Source organism: Canis lupus, chromosome 25 (genome assembly GCF_048164855.1).
Source record: "Canis lupus baileyi chromosome 25, mCanLup2.hap1, whole genome shotgun sequence".
Taxonomy (NCBI): Eukaryota; Metazoa; Chordata; class Mammalia; order Carnivora; family Canidae; genus Canis; species Canis lupus.
The window spans coordinates 21,124,439-21,140,752 of NC_132862.1; the positions used below are offsets into that span (position 1 = coordinate 21,124,439).

General features: G+C 37.1%; 1 protein-coding gene across 4 annotated transcripts in view; it reads left to right on the forward strand.

The window, feature by feature from the left end:
* Window positions 1-16,314, forward strand: part of ITPR2 (inositol 1,4,5-trisphosphate receptor type 2) — a 470,949-nt gene that overhangs the window by 122,343 nt on the left and 332,292 nt on the right. For all 4 annotated transcript variants that reach the window (XM_072798592.1, XM_072798594.1, XM_072798596.1 and 1 more), the window contains 3 exons: window positions 7,641-7,792; window positions 10,973-11,072; window positions 11,606-11,766. In XM_072798592.1, the coding sequence (XP_072654693.1) occupies window positions 7,641-7,792; window positions 10,973-11,072; window positions 11,606-11,766 (413 nt within the window). The remainder of the gene's footprint in view (window positions 1-7,640; window positions 7,793-10,972; window positions 11,073-11,605; window positions 11,767-16,314) is intronic.

Below are 16,314 nucleotides of genomic sequence, written 5' to 3' on the forward strand. Positions count from 1 at the left end.
AGCAGATCCATGGACTCTGCTCACAAGATGCCAGTTGCGGTCGTCTCTGACCCCCGTTGTGGCAACTAAAAATGCACCTGGGAATTGCTGAATGGCTCCCTGGGGTCCAAACTCTCTGCCTATTGAGAACCACCAGTCTTTGTGCATAGGCATATATCAATAGCAGTGTTATAGGAACCATGATACTTGGCTGAAATGTATTGGAAAATTCTATTTTATAGATCTATTTTATAGATTCTATTTTATAGATTCTATTTTATAGATCTCTATATTCATCAGTGGTAAGGTTATAAGGGAAAGAAAGAAAAAAGGGTCATAGGAGGAATGAATTTAAGAGTACCAGATTCTTAAGGAACTAGCCAAGAGAAGTGTCTGCAGCTTTAAATGGCAGGGTTATGTCTGTTACATAAAGTCAGCAGTGTGAGCCCTGGAGGGGCTGCACATCATTATGCTGCCTTGGCTGTGGCCACACACAGGTCTGCATCAGCCCTGAAGATGCATACATTCTTTCTTACAGAATGTCTCTGGCTCCTAACAACAGAATTGCAACGTGATGTCTCTGCTAAAAATTCGATGACTCACAAATGAGTCAACAGAGAAGGTGTTACAGGAGGCTAACTGCTGTGCCTCCACTGGCAGGCCCCAGGACAGGCAGGAGAAGCCAGGCAAGCCGTTCGTTTACTGGGCTGTTTTCTCATAAGGGGATTTTTGACTTGTATAACCCGAGAGGCTGTGTGCATTTCCTTCCAAGCAAAAATGCCAGTTTTATAAGAGCTCAGCAGACTAGGTTAACATTCCGAGGCTCTGCGTTCCCTAAATTGAGTGTTTTGGATAGCTAGCTGATATTAAATCTAACAATCTGTTAAGCTCTGCTATACCTTAAATGTATTTTTGCAATGCAAGGGAGGGCATTTCACTTCTGTAATTCTGTGCCGGGAACTGGTGTTTTAGTGTCTTTTTTCTTACCTACAAAAAAATATGGGTTTATAAACAAAAGCCACAGGCACACAATTTTGAACAGAACTGCCTTCATATTATAGAAATATAATATTGATTTTTCTTATAGGTTGAAGCTTGATCCATACATTTAAACAATTGTATATTTATAACTCATCATTCATGTTTTATTGTTTACAAAATTTGAGAGGCTGTCTTGGAATTTACTGTTGAACTATTTATGAAGGAGAGTTTGTTAAGCAAATTAGCAGAGATTAACAGCAAAATATACACAGCAATGCTTTAAAAAACTGCTAAAGATGTTAGAAGTTCTTTTCACACATAAACAATTGTTTTATTACTTACAAATGGATCTTATCTATCCATTAAAGCTCCCCCCTTCCGCCCTGGGGGACCTAAGCAAATTATTTCGGGGTGTAGTTGTACATTCCACTTTATCCTATGTAATTAAAATTAAACCACAGTTCTTAAGTAGTATGAGTAATTCAGAGTGACCTCTTTTAATTAGCCCTAATAAGCAAGGTTTTTCTATGTTTGGAAAACATTTTTATTATTCATTATAAAAGTGTCAAAATAGAGAGGTTCCTGACTACTCTTGTTAGGAACCCATGTATTACCAAAGGGGATGGTGTAGGAGGACAATCTAGGAACCTGAATCTGCTTTCTTTTTTAAGTCTAGAAAATGTGTTTTATGAGCATTTCCAAAGGAGAGTATATACAGTAGGATTGACTTGTACTAAATGAACTCTCAAGTGATGATGTATAAACCACAATGCCAACTTTCAATTGCTAAGTAAATATGAATTGTTGGGTCAGTTAGTGCATTTTCCTTGAAGGAAAATCTATAGCAAAAGCTAAGTTATAATTAGAAGATTGGTGTGCAGGAGGCTCAGGAAATTAGAAGACACATATTCTTTTTAGGAATATGATATTTCTCTAAAAAGACCAGAATATTAATTTTTTGCATCTGCACTAGCAATGATGAGAGAAACTGTCAAATTTTGTTCACCAAGTCTCTTATTTATTTAGGTTACATGTTCATCTTCTGTTAATAAAAGCCTTTCTCCAAACATGGTTCATTATAATTGATTAAATTTTATTTTCCTTAATTAAAGTCATATTTTAATTGTGCCTTTCTAATAATCTACTGAAGCCACTTGCTCTCAAATCCCTTTGCCTACATATTTGAAAAATCCTTTGGGTTATTCCTACAATTGACTGATCTTGTCCATTATTTCTGTGTTCCTACATTATGAGGCAGTCTTCTCTCACATGTATTAATTAATATTCATTATGTTGGTGGTTCTTTCTTTTGGCTGCAATAGCATTGTAGAGTCTAAAAAACAAGCTCTTTAATGATATTTCTTTGTGACTACAATTTTCCTGGTCTGTTTCTCTTCAACTCTTCATCTTATGAGGGTAAAACTAAAGCAAACTTTCTCTTCTTTCTTTTAGAATTATCACTTCCTCTTCTTAAACCTTCTCCTTTCTCCTCTCTTGATTTTCTTCTTCATCATAGTCATTATCATTTTAAAAAATATTTTATTTATTCATTCATGAGAGACACAGAGAGAGGAAGAAACATAGAGGGAGAAGCAGATGCCCTGTGGGGAGCTTGATGCTGGACTCAATCCCAGGGTCCTGGGATCACGACCTGAGCCGAAGGCAGATGCTCAACCACTGAGCCACTCAGATATCCCAGTCATTATCATTTTCAATATTCAGATGTCACCACCATTTTTACCATAGAGAAGGAATTCCTCATTGCAAATGGTATTCTCCTAAGCCCTGTATAAGAGGATTCTGTAGGGCTTCTTGCGACTTTCTTGGCTTCAGCTATTTGTGGTCTGATAGAAGTGTGGTTCTTGTGTCACTGTTATGTTCCAGGGAAAACTGCTGCTTTGCCATCTATATCTTAGTGTAACATCTGAATTTTCATGTCAAGCTACATGGCAGACATCAATGAAATAGCATACTTCTGACTTTTTTCATTCGTTTGTTCCTTCCATTTTTTCTTTCCCCCCTTTTCTCTTCCCCACTTCCCTTCCTTGTTCCTTTTCCCTCCCTGTCTCTTCCTCTCCCCTTCCCTCCCTTCCAGCCTCTCTCCCTCCCTTTCTGCCTTCCACAAATTTATTGAGATGTAATTCACATACCATAAAATTCTCCTATTTAAAATATATAAATCAGTGGTTTTTAATACATTCATAGAACTCCAAAATTATAGCCACTATCTAATTCTACAACATTTTTCTTACCTGCAGAAGAAAGCCTAAATCCATTAGCAGTCACTCCCCATCTTTCCCTCCCCCAGGCCCTGGCAGCCATGAATTACTCTATGGATCTGCCTATTCTGGACATTTCATATATAGGCTCATACAATATTTGGCCTTTTGTGTCTGGCTTCTTTCACTTAGCATAATATTTTCAGAGTTCATGCATGCTGCAGCATGTATCTGTACTTTATGCCTTTTATGACCAAATAATATTCTATTGTGTGCATATACTACATTTTGTTTATCCATTCATTATTTGATGGACATTTGGATTGTGTCCACATCGTGGCTTTTATAAATGCTGCTGTGAACGCTTATGGACAAGTTTTGGTGTGGAAATATATTTTCATTTTACTTGGATAGATACCTAGACTTAGAATTGTTGGTTATATGCTTAACATTTGACAAACTGTCAAACTCTTCTTCTTTTTTTTTTTTTGTCGATTTTTTTTAAATTTATTTTTTATTGGTGTTCAATTTACTAACATACAGAATATTTTTTTTTCTTTTGTTTTTTTTAATACAATGTTTATTTTTAAGATAGTCACACAGAGAGAGAGAGAGAGGCAGAGACACAGGCAGAGGGAGGAGCAGGCTCCATGCACCGGGAGCCCGATGTGGGATTCGATCCCGGGTCTCCAGGATCGCGCCCTGGGCCAAAGACAGGCGCTAAACCGCTGCGCCACCCAGGGATCCCCATACAGAATCTTCTTAAATGGTCACACCATTTTATGTCCTCCCAATATATGACCATTACAATTTCTCTGCATTCTCACTGATACTTATTATCATCTGACTCTTTGGTGATAGCTGTCCTAGTGCATTTTACTAATTAGTAATGATGTTGACCATCTTTTCATGTGCTTATTGGCCATTTGAATATCTTCTATGGAAAAATGTCCATGTCTTTTGCTCAATTTTTAATTGGGTTGTCTTTATTATTGAGTTGTAAATGTTCTATATATTTTCTGGATATAAGCCTCTTATCAGGTATATGACTTACAAATATTTTCTCTCATTCTGGTGTTGCTGTTTTGTTTTGTTTTTTAAATAGACATTATTTTTTAGGGAAGTTTTAGGATCATAGCAAAATTCAGTGGAAAGTACAGATTTCCATATACCACTGCTACCATACAAGCACAGCCTCTCCCATATCAACATTTGGTGCCAGAGTGGTACATTTATTACACAAATTAACCTACTTTAACATATTATTACCATCCCAAATCCATAATTTATATTGGGGTTCACTCTTGGCATGGTACATTCTCTGAATTTTGATAAAAGTAGCCACCATTTGACATCTATTCTTTATTATAATATCATCCAGAATAGTTCCACTGCTCCACTGTTTTAAAAATCCCATGTGCTCGGCCTTTTCATTCCTTTCTCCCCCCTACTCCCAGGCAACTATTGATCTTTTTGTTGTCTTTATGGCTTTGCCTTTTTTGGAATGGAATCATACAGTAGGTAGTCTTTTCAGATTGGCTTCTTTCACTTGGCAATATACATTTAAGGTTCAGTGATTTCTTTGTGGCTTGATAGCTCATTTCTTTTTAGCATTGAATAATATTCCATTGTCTGGATGGCCCACAGTTTGTTTACCCATTTGCCTACCACAGGACATCTTGGTTACTTCCGTGTTTTGGCAATTACAAGTAGAGCTGCTATAGACATCTATGTGCAAGTTTTATGTGCATATTTTGGTAAATACTAAGGAGCATGATTCCTGGATCATATGGTACAGAGTATGTTTTATTTTGTGGGAAGCCACCAAACAGTCTTCTAATGTAGTTGGATCATTTTCCATTCCCACCAACAATGAGTGCATTTCTGTTGCTCTACATCTCTGTCAGCATTTGGAGTCCTTAGTGTTTTGGATTTATCCTTTCTAATAGGTGTGTATGTAGTTATCTCATTGTTGTGAGTGGCATCTCATTATGTAATTTGCAACTCCCTGATGATGTATGATTCTGAGCATCTTTCCATAGGTTTATTTGCCATCTCTACGTGTTTTTTTTTTTTTTTTTGGTAAGGTGTCTGTTCAGATCTTTCAACCATTTTTAAATTGGATAAGTTGTTTGAAAACGAATTTATTAGCTGTTTCTTTCAGGGGTGGTGCCTTTAGTGTTGTATTTCTCTTATATACTCCTGTTTTTCTTCTAGAGTATCACATTCATTTCCCTTTCCTTTGCCCTGTTTCTACTTTTCCATTCCAACTATTGCTTTTTCCTTGAGGATCTTCCTCCTAATACATTTTGAGACTCGAAACGTTGGAAATAAACAGAACTGTATACATCTCAGCAGGGAATAACTAAAATTAAACCAAAATGTTTTAAAGGCCCTGAAGAATAAATTCCAAATGATAGAATTTCGCTTGACTAGCTACTGTCAGAAATTTATTGGGGAAAGATTCTTAGCTCACCGCTGATCTTTAAAGACCCTTCCCTATCTCAAGATTCCAAGGGGCCTAAGCTGCCATCTCCCCCAACTCATTTTTCAGGCCAGATCACTCTTATTGGATTATTTAAAGACATTGAGATTTTCTTTTCTCAGGATGTGAGGATGTTTTGGTCCCTCATAGATTTTGTCTTCAATTCAGACTTCCATACTTTCAATGCAGATCACTGTGAAAATACATCTCATGACCCATGAGAATTTTTTTCAGAAGACCTGAGGAAGGTTCTTAGCCATGACTTCTTGCCCATCCTTTGAGGATTGACTAGTGTTTGAAGGCTCAGACCAGGCCACTGGCTGTGGTTCCCTTGGACTGAGGTGCAGCCAGTTGAACCATCCACTGCACCTTCCTCTTTCTTCTTCTTTCCCTGTCCTTCTTTTTTGTTTTTCTCCTTCTCCTCTCCCTTCTTCTTTCCTCATCCTTCATCATTTCTAGGAAACTGCACTCATCTCTTTGTTTGAAGGAAGTGATAATACTCATCTTCCTCTCTTTAAAACTTTTTTGTAAAATTAGTGAAAACAGCAATGGCTTTGGTACCATGAGAAGCTTTGTGTAAATCCAAAAATATGGCTTGCTTACTGTTTCTTAATTTTTCCTTATATCTCTACATTCTCTTGTACAGAAAGTATGCTTTTTTCCTGATCAATAAGCATGGTTTATACTTACTGTTTAGAAACAACTGTTATGCGAGTCAAACTACCTGGGGAGATTTTCCCAGACCCCTGCTTTCATTTAACTCTGAATTTTGGTCTCTGCAGAAGACATATAAGCCAGAGATGACAGGAGCTACCAGGTGCTTCTGGGCTAGGTGAGATTTAGCAGCTAACAGTTTTGCTCTTGTTTGGCAGCCCTAGTGGTTCCTCTCTGGTTCAGTGGTGCTACCAATTTGCATACCATTTACAGAAGACATCAGAATGAAACTGCAAAGGACATGATATTCACCATCTTGGGATGGAACTTCAAGTGAATATTTTAGAATGATTGGGTGTAATATCTCATTTTCACAGTGATCATTAAACAACTGTTGTCATTGGGCATGGGCTGCTTTCCTTGGTCTTTTGAATACCTTCTCTTTCCTACTTTCATTCAACTTCTTGTGATGGTACAGTGATACTCTCTTTTTTTCTCTCTACTTCTCTCATTTTAAAATTTCATTTCTTTGGATAAATATGTATAAGTAATTATATTTATGTAATTATCAAACTCATATTACATTTGCTGTATTGTATTTTGATTTCTTGTGCATCATATTCTTCCAAAGGGATTGAGACTTGGTACCATGAGAAGTAAAAAATATATAGTTACCAATCTTGTGTGGTTGCCAGCTTAAAATGGAGTTTTAGAAATATTGAGTTTTACACTATCATGAAGGCTTCTGTTTTTGAAGATCCCATTTTATTTCACTTATATGCCATTATAGCATGTTTTTGGAATTAATTAAGCAAGCTGATAAACTGAATAGGAATATTGCTGTTGATTCCTTTTCTCTCCAGGTGAATGCCCCAATTGTGTTCTGAGAGTTAGTTAGGAATTCTGAGACACTGCCATGTTGAACACCCCTCCCCACCCCCTCTTAAGTTTATGAAATCTAGGTGATTCAACACACTATTTCTTGTCTCTGTTTCTTTTAAATGTGGAATGGCCAAAACTACTATGTAAATAGGTTTAAGACAGGGTAAGGGAATGCAACTATTCTGAATGTTAGTGCTTTGATAATTTGCCCAGATCAAGCCATCCCTCCAGGAGTGTGTGTGACTTAACACTATTGATAATAATTACCTCCAAGACTGTCAGGCCTGACCTGATCTTTCTGGATGATGTGAAACAGACATCTTTATAATCCAATGAAGAAATAATGAAATAATGACAATTTAAACCTTATCTCCTAATTAATTGGAAATTTTAGTAAAAAAACCTGCTAAAAGTTAAATAACTTTGTACCTCCTCAATAGAGAGATGGGGATCTTCCAACTTCAAAGAAGAAACGCCAGGCGGGGGAGAAGATCATGTATACTTTAGTCTCAGTCCCACATGGAAATGACATTGCATCCCTTTTTGAACTGGATGCCACAACTCTTCAGAGAGCTGACTGCCTGGTTCCAAGGTAAAAATAAAAAAATTTAAAAAATATGGTTAAATAGCAACATTTCTTTGAGTAATTGTAATGGTAGGTAAGGAATTAAAATATAATGTTAATAGAATTTTTGTGATATCAAAAGAGAGCATAAGTAAAGAACCAGTGTGTAAAAATCACGCCTCTTTGTGACAAGATTAACATAGTTTGTTTTATTATATAAATAATTAAAATGTATAGGACCAAATAAATTCTGAAAAATTCATAAGAATTATTTATTCATATTATTTGTATGGCCTTTGGTTACTAACATGAAAAATAATCTAGGAGCATTTCTATTAATACTTATATCATTTATTTCTATTATGTCAAGTTCCAGATTTCTTTCATTTATTCATTTACTCATTCATCCATTTGTTCATTTATTTAATCATTCAGTCAGTAGATCTTTATTGAACTTAACAGACATTGCCCTTGGCAGTGGAAAGAGAACTGAACAAACTTAAATTCAAATGAAGAAGAGATGCAGTAGACAAATAAACATAAAATATCAGGTCAGGTAATAAAAATGCTTGGAAAAAATTGCAGAGAGAGTTGTATTAGGTATGAGTGTTCAGAAACAGCCTCTCTGATTTAGGACATTTGAGAAAAGATCTGAATGTTTTGAGAGATCAAATTTTCTCCATTAGGAGTGTTTCAAGTGGCAGTAATATGAAATGGAAAAATCTTGACATTTACTAGGACCAGTGAGGAAATCAACTGGGCCTAAGTGAGTGAGGGGTGGGGAAGTAGAATTGGTAATGAGGTAGCCAGAACTTAATGTAAGAAGATGTCTTACATTTTTTTTTGGGGGGTTGGGTTTGATTATTTTAATTAAGCTCTTTTGTCTGCAACTGTCTATCTTCCATTGCACTAATATGCACTCTCTAGGTGCATTGAGGAGTCTTGCCCATATCCTTAGGTCTAGTGGGATGGGTCTAAACTGTCCTTGATAGAGCATTATTGGCCTTGGGAAGATGTCAGTGATTATATCGAAGGTACCTACACAGGATGCAGACACTGTTTTGTAGGTTACTTTCAGGGAGGGTTGGTGTACTAGCAGTGTCCAGAAACACTGCTCCTTGAGCTTCCCAAAGTGTTTCCTGGTTATTCTTGTTCATGAGAAATGCTGCCCAATCTTGGCTTTGTATCAGGTATCGCTCTTGTTTTCCTGTTCCACTGGTTTAAGCCTGTGAAGAGATACTCTCTGAGGGTCTTCCCCGGTCCAGGTTTCTGGCCTTCTCTTCTGAGTATTGGAATCTTACTATAACTTTAATCATTTTAGATTTTAACTTAGCAAAAATGGATTCCCTCTTGAACTCTAACCAAGGAAGTTTGCATATGGAAATGATAAAAGAATCTCACTATAAAGTGCACAGACCCATGATAAATGGTTAATTAAAGGTAAATTTAGTGGTAAATAGTGATTAATTTCTGATTATTTGAACAGGATTGGTTTGTGCTGTTTTAGATTTTTGAAACTCAGTCTCTATTGTATCTACCTTTATGAATGAGCAGAACCGTGGTGCTAAGTGAATTGCTCTTTCCTGGAGGCTCTTGTTTTATTTGGTTCTATCTTATTGGCCTTCATGATTTTTGCCTCATGTTGTATGATTTATGTCTTCTATTTCCTACCAAATTCTCAGCAACTCAGAGGCACAGAACATGCCATAGTGCTTTTTTTTGAACAGATATTTTTATACATATTTGTTAAAGAAATGACAATTCTAAAGGATTCACTAAAATGAGAGTGTTTGAGGTGGCTGAAATTCTAGCTGTCCTTTCTCAGGTGTTCTCTCACAGTTCATATACAGTTGATTCTTGTTTTTCTTGGTACACTGAATTAGCAAATACTGAGCCACTGTTCCTAGAAGAAATAGAGGGTTAGGTTCCTGTGAGTCTCTGGTCACAGTATTTTCATCAGTCAATACCACATAACCTTGTGTTATGTGTGCTTTGTTTATAGACACCTTATTTAATAGGTATTGCTGATTCATTAACGTGGAACTTACAGCCATTAGCACTGTAACTCATGCCTGAATGACACTTATCTGACATGAGTATTTTCTCCATAAGGCACATCACAGCCTTGTCCTTAGGAACACTGGACAGCACTATGCTTGGGACTGTTTTAAACAGCAAGCTCAACAACAAAAAGCACAGAAATGTGGAAAAAAATGGCACTGAATAGACCATGAAAATGACATTTGTTTTTAGCATAAACGGAAATGAGAAGGCATAGCATTGCCTTATTCAGCCTCACTGGGAATGTGCACGGTGGGGACTCAAATTTTTTGCCACTCTGTCCATGTCTGCAAATGGTTGCAAAAATGCCCTATTGGTTTTGGGGTTACAAATACATTTTAGTGAGTAGATGGATTCATTAGTTCAGAATCTGCAAATAATGAAGATTGATTATATATATATAATTATATATATAATATACATATTAATTAATAATATATATATTAATTAATAATATATATATTATTATATATACTTTTACACACAGGTGACTAAGCTACAGAAGGGTCTACATTCAGATAGCAGTGTTAGCTGAGGTGGCTGCTCAGTCAGTGGTTCTCACACTGGTATTGCCTGTAGAGGCTGCTAAAATACTCATTGTTGGCCCTTCCTTCAGGGTTTCTGATTCAGTGAACTGGGATGAAGCCTTGGAATTTGCATTTTTAAAAAAGATTTATTTATTTGTTCTAGAGAGAGAGAGAAAGAGAGAGATCCTGAGAGTGCAGGGAGGGAAGAAGTAGAGGAGGGGAGAGAGGGAGAGAAAGAGAGCAAAACCCAAGCCGACTCCATGCCAAAGCATGGAGCCCAACACAAGGCTGGATCCCACAACCCCTAGATCACAACCCCAGCGGAAACCAAGAGTTGGTGCTTTACTGACTGTGCCACCCAGGTGGCTCAAATTTGCATTTCTAACAAGTTCCTAGGTGATGCTGGTACTGCTGGGCCAGGGACCACAGTTGGAGAACCACTGGCCTAGGTAATAATACCACATGCTTTGAAATAGTCCTTGACTCAGAACTTTCTTAAACCAGACTGATCTATACTTGAGTCACTAGTCTGAAATAAATCATGTATGAAACTGTTAAATGTGTTAATATGTAATTGCTTAATTTTTATGACCTGCTTTTTGTATTATTTTTCTTTTAGGAACTCATATGTTCGGTTGAGGCATTTATGTACCAACACGTGGGTAACAAGTACTAGTATCCCCATAGACACAGATGAAGAGAGACCTGTTATGTTGAAGGTAAATGCTGTTGACAGTGTTTAATTTTTAGCCCAGTGTTGTGTGATTAGGATCAGGGGATGATTGACATGTTCCTTACAATTCATTTTTATCAATATTAGAGATTATTGTAATTAATTTCATCAAGTATTCATTCTGCCAGTTGCTTAGGTAGCTGAACTAAGTGGCTTGGCTGCTGTAGAGCTGTGATTCAGGGGATATAGCACAAATACCCAAAGAGTAGGAGCAGGATGTTATAAAGGGCAGAAGATTCCAGGAGTACATTTTCTCTACTCTGTTGACACTGAAGCAAAGGGCAAGTGTCAGAGGATGTGGTTCTAGATGGGCTTTGGGAACAAGGCAGGAAATGGGCATGGAAAATCTATGTGTCCCTACAGTGTTTCACAGTGGATGATGGATGTTGAAATCATTGTGTGGATGATCTATTCCTGTCTTATATTTCTTAGACTGTATTAAGATGTGTTAGTACCTGCAAAATATTGCATAATTATTTAAAAAAATAACTGATTTGAATTGAAAAAAACACATTGCAGATTGGAACTTGCCAAACAAAAGAAGATAAAGAAGCATTTGCCATTGTGTCTGTCCCGTTGTCTGAGGTCCGAGACTTAGACTTTGCCAATGATGCAAATAAAGTGCTGGCAACCACAGTTAAAAAGCTGGAAAATGGCACAATAACTCAGAATGAAAGGAGGTTAGTAACTTTAAAATGGCTCTTAACTCATCAAGAGTCAGTTGTCAACTCTTGTGGTAAACCTCAAATGAATGAGTGACTCTAAGAGAATATTTAGAATGATCTCCATAGCAGCACACCTGCTTCCAAATGAGCGGATCAGGGTAAGTGAATGAATATAGTGACATTAAAATCTGGTGGAATATTCACTTTTTCCATTTTAGCTTGGCTTGAAGACAGTTGTTTTTTCACTTACTGATCTTTTTCCTTTTAAATGTTTTATAAATGACTTGTAATACTTTTGCTGCACCTTATTTAATGTTTGGATTTAAGAGTTCTAATAGTCCTAGAAGAAGTTTTATACTTTTGTATTTTTACTTATTCAAGACACATTTGTCTGCTCAGATACCACAAAATAAATATACTAGGAAACAATCTGCAAGGTGTAGCCCTCTACCCTTATAACATCCACAGAGAAACTGGATCCTTAAGTCTTCAACTCCGTTCTGGAAATAGTTGAGAAAGAGAATGCTACTGATAGCTGTCAATAATATCATTCCTGCTTTGTGTCAGTACTATAAAAATATTTTATGTACTCCTTCAAATAGTCCCGAGATGGACATTATTCTCATTTTATATAAGTAGAGGATTTGATCATCTGTGGTTCTATTTTATTTATTTATTTAATTAATTTATTTTTAAAGATTTAATGTATTTATTCCTGAGAGAGACAGAGAGAGATAGAGGCAGAGACATAGGCAGAGGGATAAGCAGGTTCCCTGAGGGGATCCTGATGTTGGACTCAATCACAGGACCCCCGGATCACGACCTGAGCCAAAGGCAGATGTTCAACCACTGAGCTATCCAGCATTCCTCATATGCGGTTTTAAGGTCTCTATGTTTTCAGTGCATCAGAAACACAGGCATTCTCTATATTTCCTTTCTTGATGATCTGCTACATACCTTTACATTTGAACAAGAAAAAGCTATTTGTCAATTTCCCAGGCGTTCATACATTGGAACTCTCATCACAGCTAGGGAGATGATAATTGGTATAAACACTTTGGAAAAGTAGTTTGACAGTCACTTGAAAGAAATCACTCCTCATATGAGTGGAAGTATGCAGAGTTTGTTCTGTGACTGGTTCATTTCACGTAGTGTAATGTGCTCCAGGTTCACCCATGTTGTCACATATGACAGGATTTTCTTCTTTTTAAAAGCTGATTAATATTCCATTGCATGTATAAAATAACATTTTCTTTAAATATTCATCCATCAATGGGCATTTAAGTTGTTTTCATATCTTGGCTATTGTTAATAGTACTGCAAAATAGTCTAACTCAAAGAAACAGAGAGTAGAAAGGTGGTTGCCAGGGGCTGCAGGCGACAAGGGAAATGAAGATCTTGTTTAATAGGTATAAACGTTCATTTATACAAGATAATCTATTGTACCACATTGTGCCTGTAGTGAGCAATACTGTATTGTGCAGTTAAACATTTGTTAAGAGGGTAGATCTCATAAGTGTTCTTAGCGCGCGCGCGCACACACACACACATACACACACACAAAGAAGCAAACACTCCATGACTCACCAATTCTTCTAGGCTGAATGTTTTTGAACATCTGTCCAAAAGAAGCTCCTACACATGTGCACCAGGACACATGTTTAACTGAGAATGTTCAGCCTTATTATAAATAACACAAGATCTAAAATCGTAAAATGTTCATCATCAGTTGAATAGGTGAGTACAGTTTTGGTAAATTCACATAATGTAATACAGTATAGCAATGAAAATAAATGAACTACTTCTATGTGTAACAAGAACTAGACACAGATATGTTCACTGTCATATGATTTGTACTGCTCAAAAGTGAGCAAAATGAAATTCTGTTTCTTTGGAGTGCTTAAGCAATTGGCAGAACTATAAAGCAATGCAAGAAAGTAATTGTCACAAAAATCAGGATGGTGTTCCCCTTAGAGGGAAGGCATTCACAGAGGCTCCTACAGCGTTCCATTTTCTGGTCTGGGTGGTGGCTTTATGGGGTCATCTTAGAAATATTCTGTAACTAAACATTTATGTTTTCTGAACTTTTAGCTGTATATCTTATAAAACAAAGGAACAAAAATCCAACTTGCTTCTTTCCACTCCTATCAGTAGAAAAACATCATGAATATGCAAACAAATGGGATAGCTGTTTCTCATCTTCCTTTCTGTTCTTACCTGTTTTTTTCCCTAATAACATGGCTTTGAAAATAACTATTGTCTATCCAATTGTACCTTGAACCTTCTTGGAGAAAATAAAGGCCAGAAGCTGAAACAACTGCCCTACTCTTCTGGACTACAGATAATTAAATATCCACGCAAGATCAGGATATGTGATGGAATCCGCTTGTGCAGATAGCACTTTTTATCTGCCTGTTATTTGTCTATCAGTGCTTCCTTTTGGTGAATCCATTTCTTTATCTCTGTCACTCTCACATATGCACAGAAATTTACTCACCTCACTTAAAAAGTCTCCCTTGCTAGCAGTGAGGTGTTTCTTGAAGAAAGGACAAGAACAGATATAAGCCCTCCCCCATTGCTGGTTGTAATCCTGAGCAAGTTGCTTTTTAGTTTCTGCCAGAGAGAATCTTGACCTCTCATGATGCTCGAAGGACGGTACTGGACCAGGAATGACCAGAGATCATGCATTTTTATTTTCCCTGCTTCTTATTTAATTTAATTTAATTTAATTTAATTTAATTATTTTATTATTTTTTATTTTCCCTGCTTCTTACCCATGTTTCAGAGTGAGAAATATCAGAGCAAAGAGAAATATGCCTGAGAAATATGAAGTTGCAATTATTGATCTTAATTTAGTAATTTTAGAAAAGTCATCTCCCATCAAAATTTGTTCAAAGCTGCCTGTCAGTACAGTGGAACTTATTGGCATAGTTGAATGCATTTATATTATTTTCTCTGTTTTAGAATTCAATATAAAATTCTTTCTGAAAATACCTCACAACTGACTTTTTCCCCCTCTGGAGAATGAAGTTATTATTAGATCTTCTTTTACTCAAAACCAGAAAGAATGAGACAAGGTCAGAGGGAAGGTGTTAGAATATTGCAGATCTAGCTCCAAATGCCTGGGTTGTTTGAATTCTCTCTCAGGCTCCCCCTTTACTTGCCCCAGAAATGGCCCCTGGAGGTGCAAGCTCCTATGCTAGGCTGCAAGATCCTCAACCTCAGATATTTTTCAGTGGAATTTTCTGATCTTATTGTGCATAGTCACACCAACAAAATAGAGAGTATTGGGAACACATTGGGAGTGGGAGAGGAGGGAGGATGGACAGGGGGTAAAATGGTGTTCAGGGCTTGAAGAAGGGACACATCAATAAACCAGAATTTCTGCACTATGTTTTACTTCTGAGGGTACAGAAAAAGATGAGCTCCTCAGCAGCATTTATAGTTCAGAGATATAATTAATTTATGTTTATTGAATTCCTGGTATATGCCAGGCACTGGGCCATGCAGCATGCACACATGCTGATAATGTGATCGTGAACAGCACAGAGTATGGCCATGTCTTCATGCATTTTACTGGTTTGAGGTTGGTTCTAATTCCCCACTATAGAAACTCAGGATCTAGGATAGTGGTCATCCCACATGGAATCACCAGATCAGATATCCTTGTTTGTTTGTTTTTTTCAGATCAGAAATCCTTGTAATTCAAAATTAATATCTTCTTTTAGCAATGTCACCTTTCCTTAAATTTTATTTGTCTGATGATACTACTGCTGCACTAGCTATCTTTAGTGTTTGTCTAATGCCTCTTTTTGAATATGTTTATCTCAGATTTTCTGGTCATTTTGTTTTAGTAATGTCTCCTGTAAGCAGCAGAGAGCTAGATTTTATTTTTTATTTCTTAATATTTTTAAAAAGATTTATTTATTTTACTTGGGGATGGAGGGGTAGTGGGAGATGGAGAGAGAGAGAATCTCAGTTAGACTCCCCACCGACTGCAGAGTCCAATGTGGGGCTCGATCTTACTACTCTGAGATCACGACCTGAGCAGAAATCAGGAGTCAGACACTCAGCTGAATGAACCACCCATGCACCCCCAGGGAGCTAGATTTTAAAAATCTAATCTGATCCTTTTCTCCCTCTAGTTGTGCAGTTTGTTCTCTCAGTCCTCAGGTCGATTTCTTGGGTGTTCAGAATGATTTGAAACTTACCTAGCTGTGTTTGAGGGATAAGACAAGCTTAGGGTCCCCCTACTATTCCACCATTTTAACTTCTCACCTAATTTGATATCCTCCATCTGGAGCCCCCATCTTCCAGTAACTCACCAAAATGACCAACACAAATGGAAGGAGTAGGAGCACCCACTATATTCTCTAGACCTTTAGGAAGACATGGAGCTGTTCCTTGGCCACATACATGTGAATGTACAAGAAAAATGATATTGTGAACATCAAGGGAATGGACACTGTTCAGAAAGAGGCACCTCACACACATTACCATGGTTACCATGGCAAAACTGGAAGAGTCTACATGTTACCCAGTATGCTGTTGGCATTGTCGTGG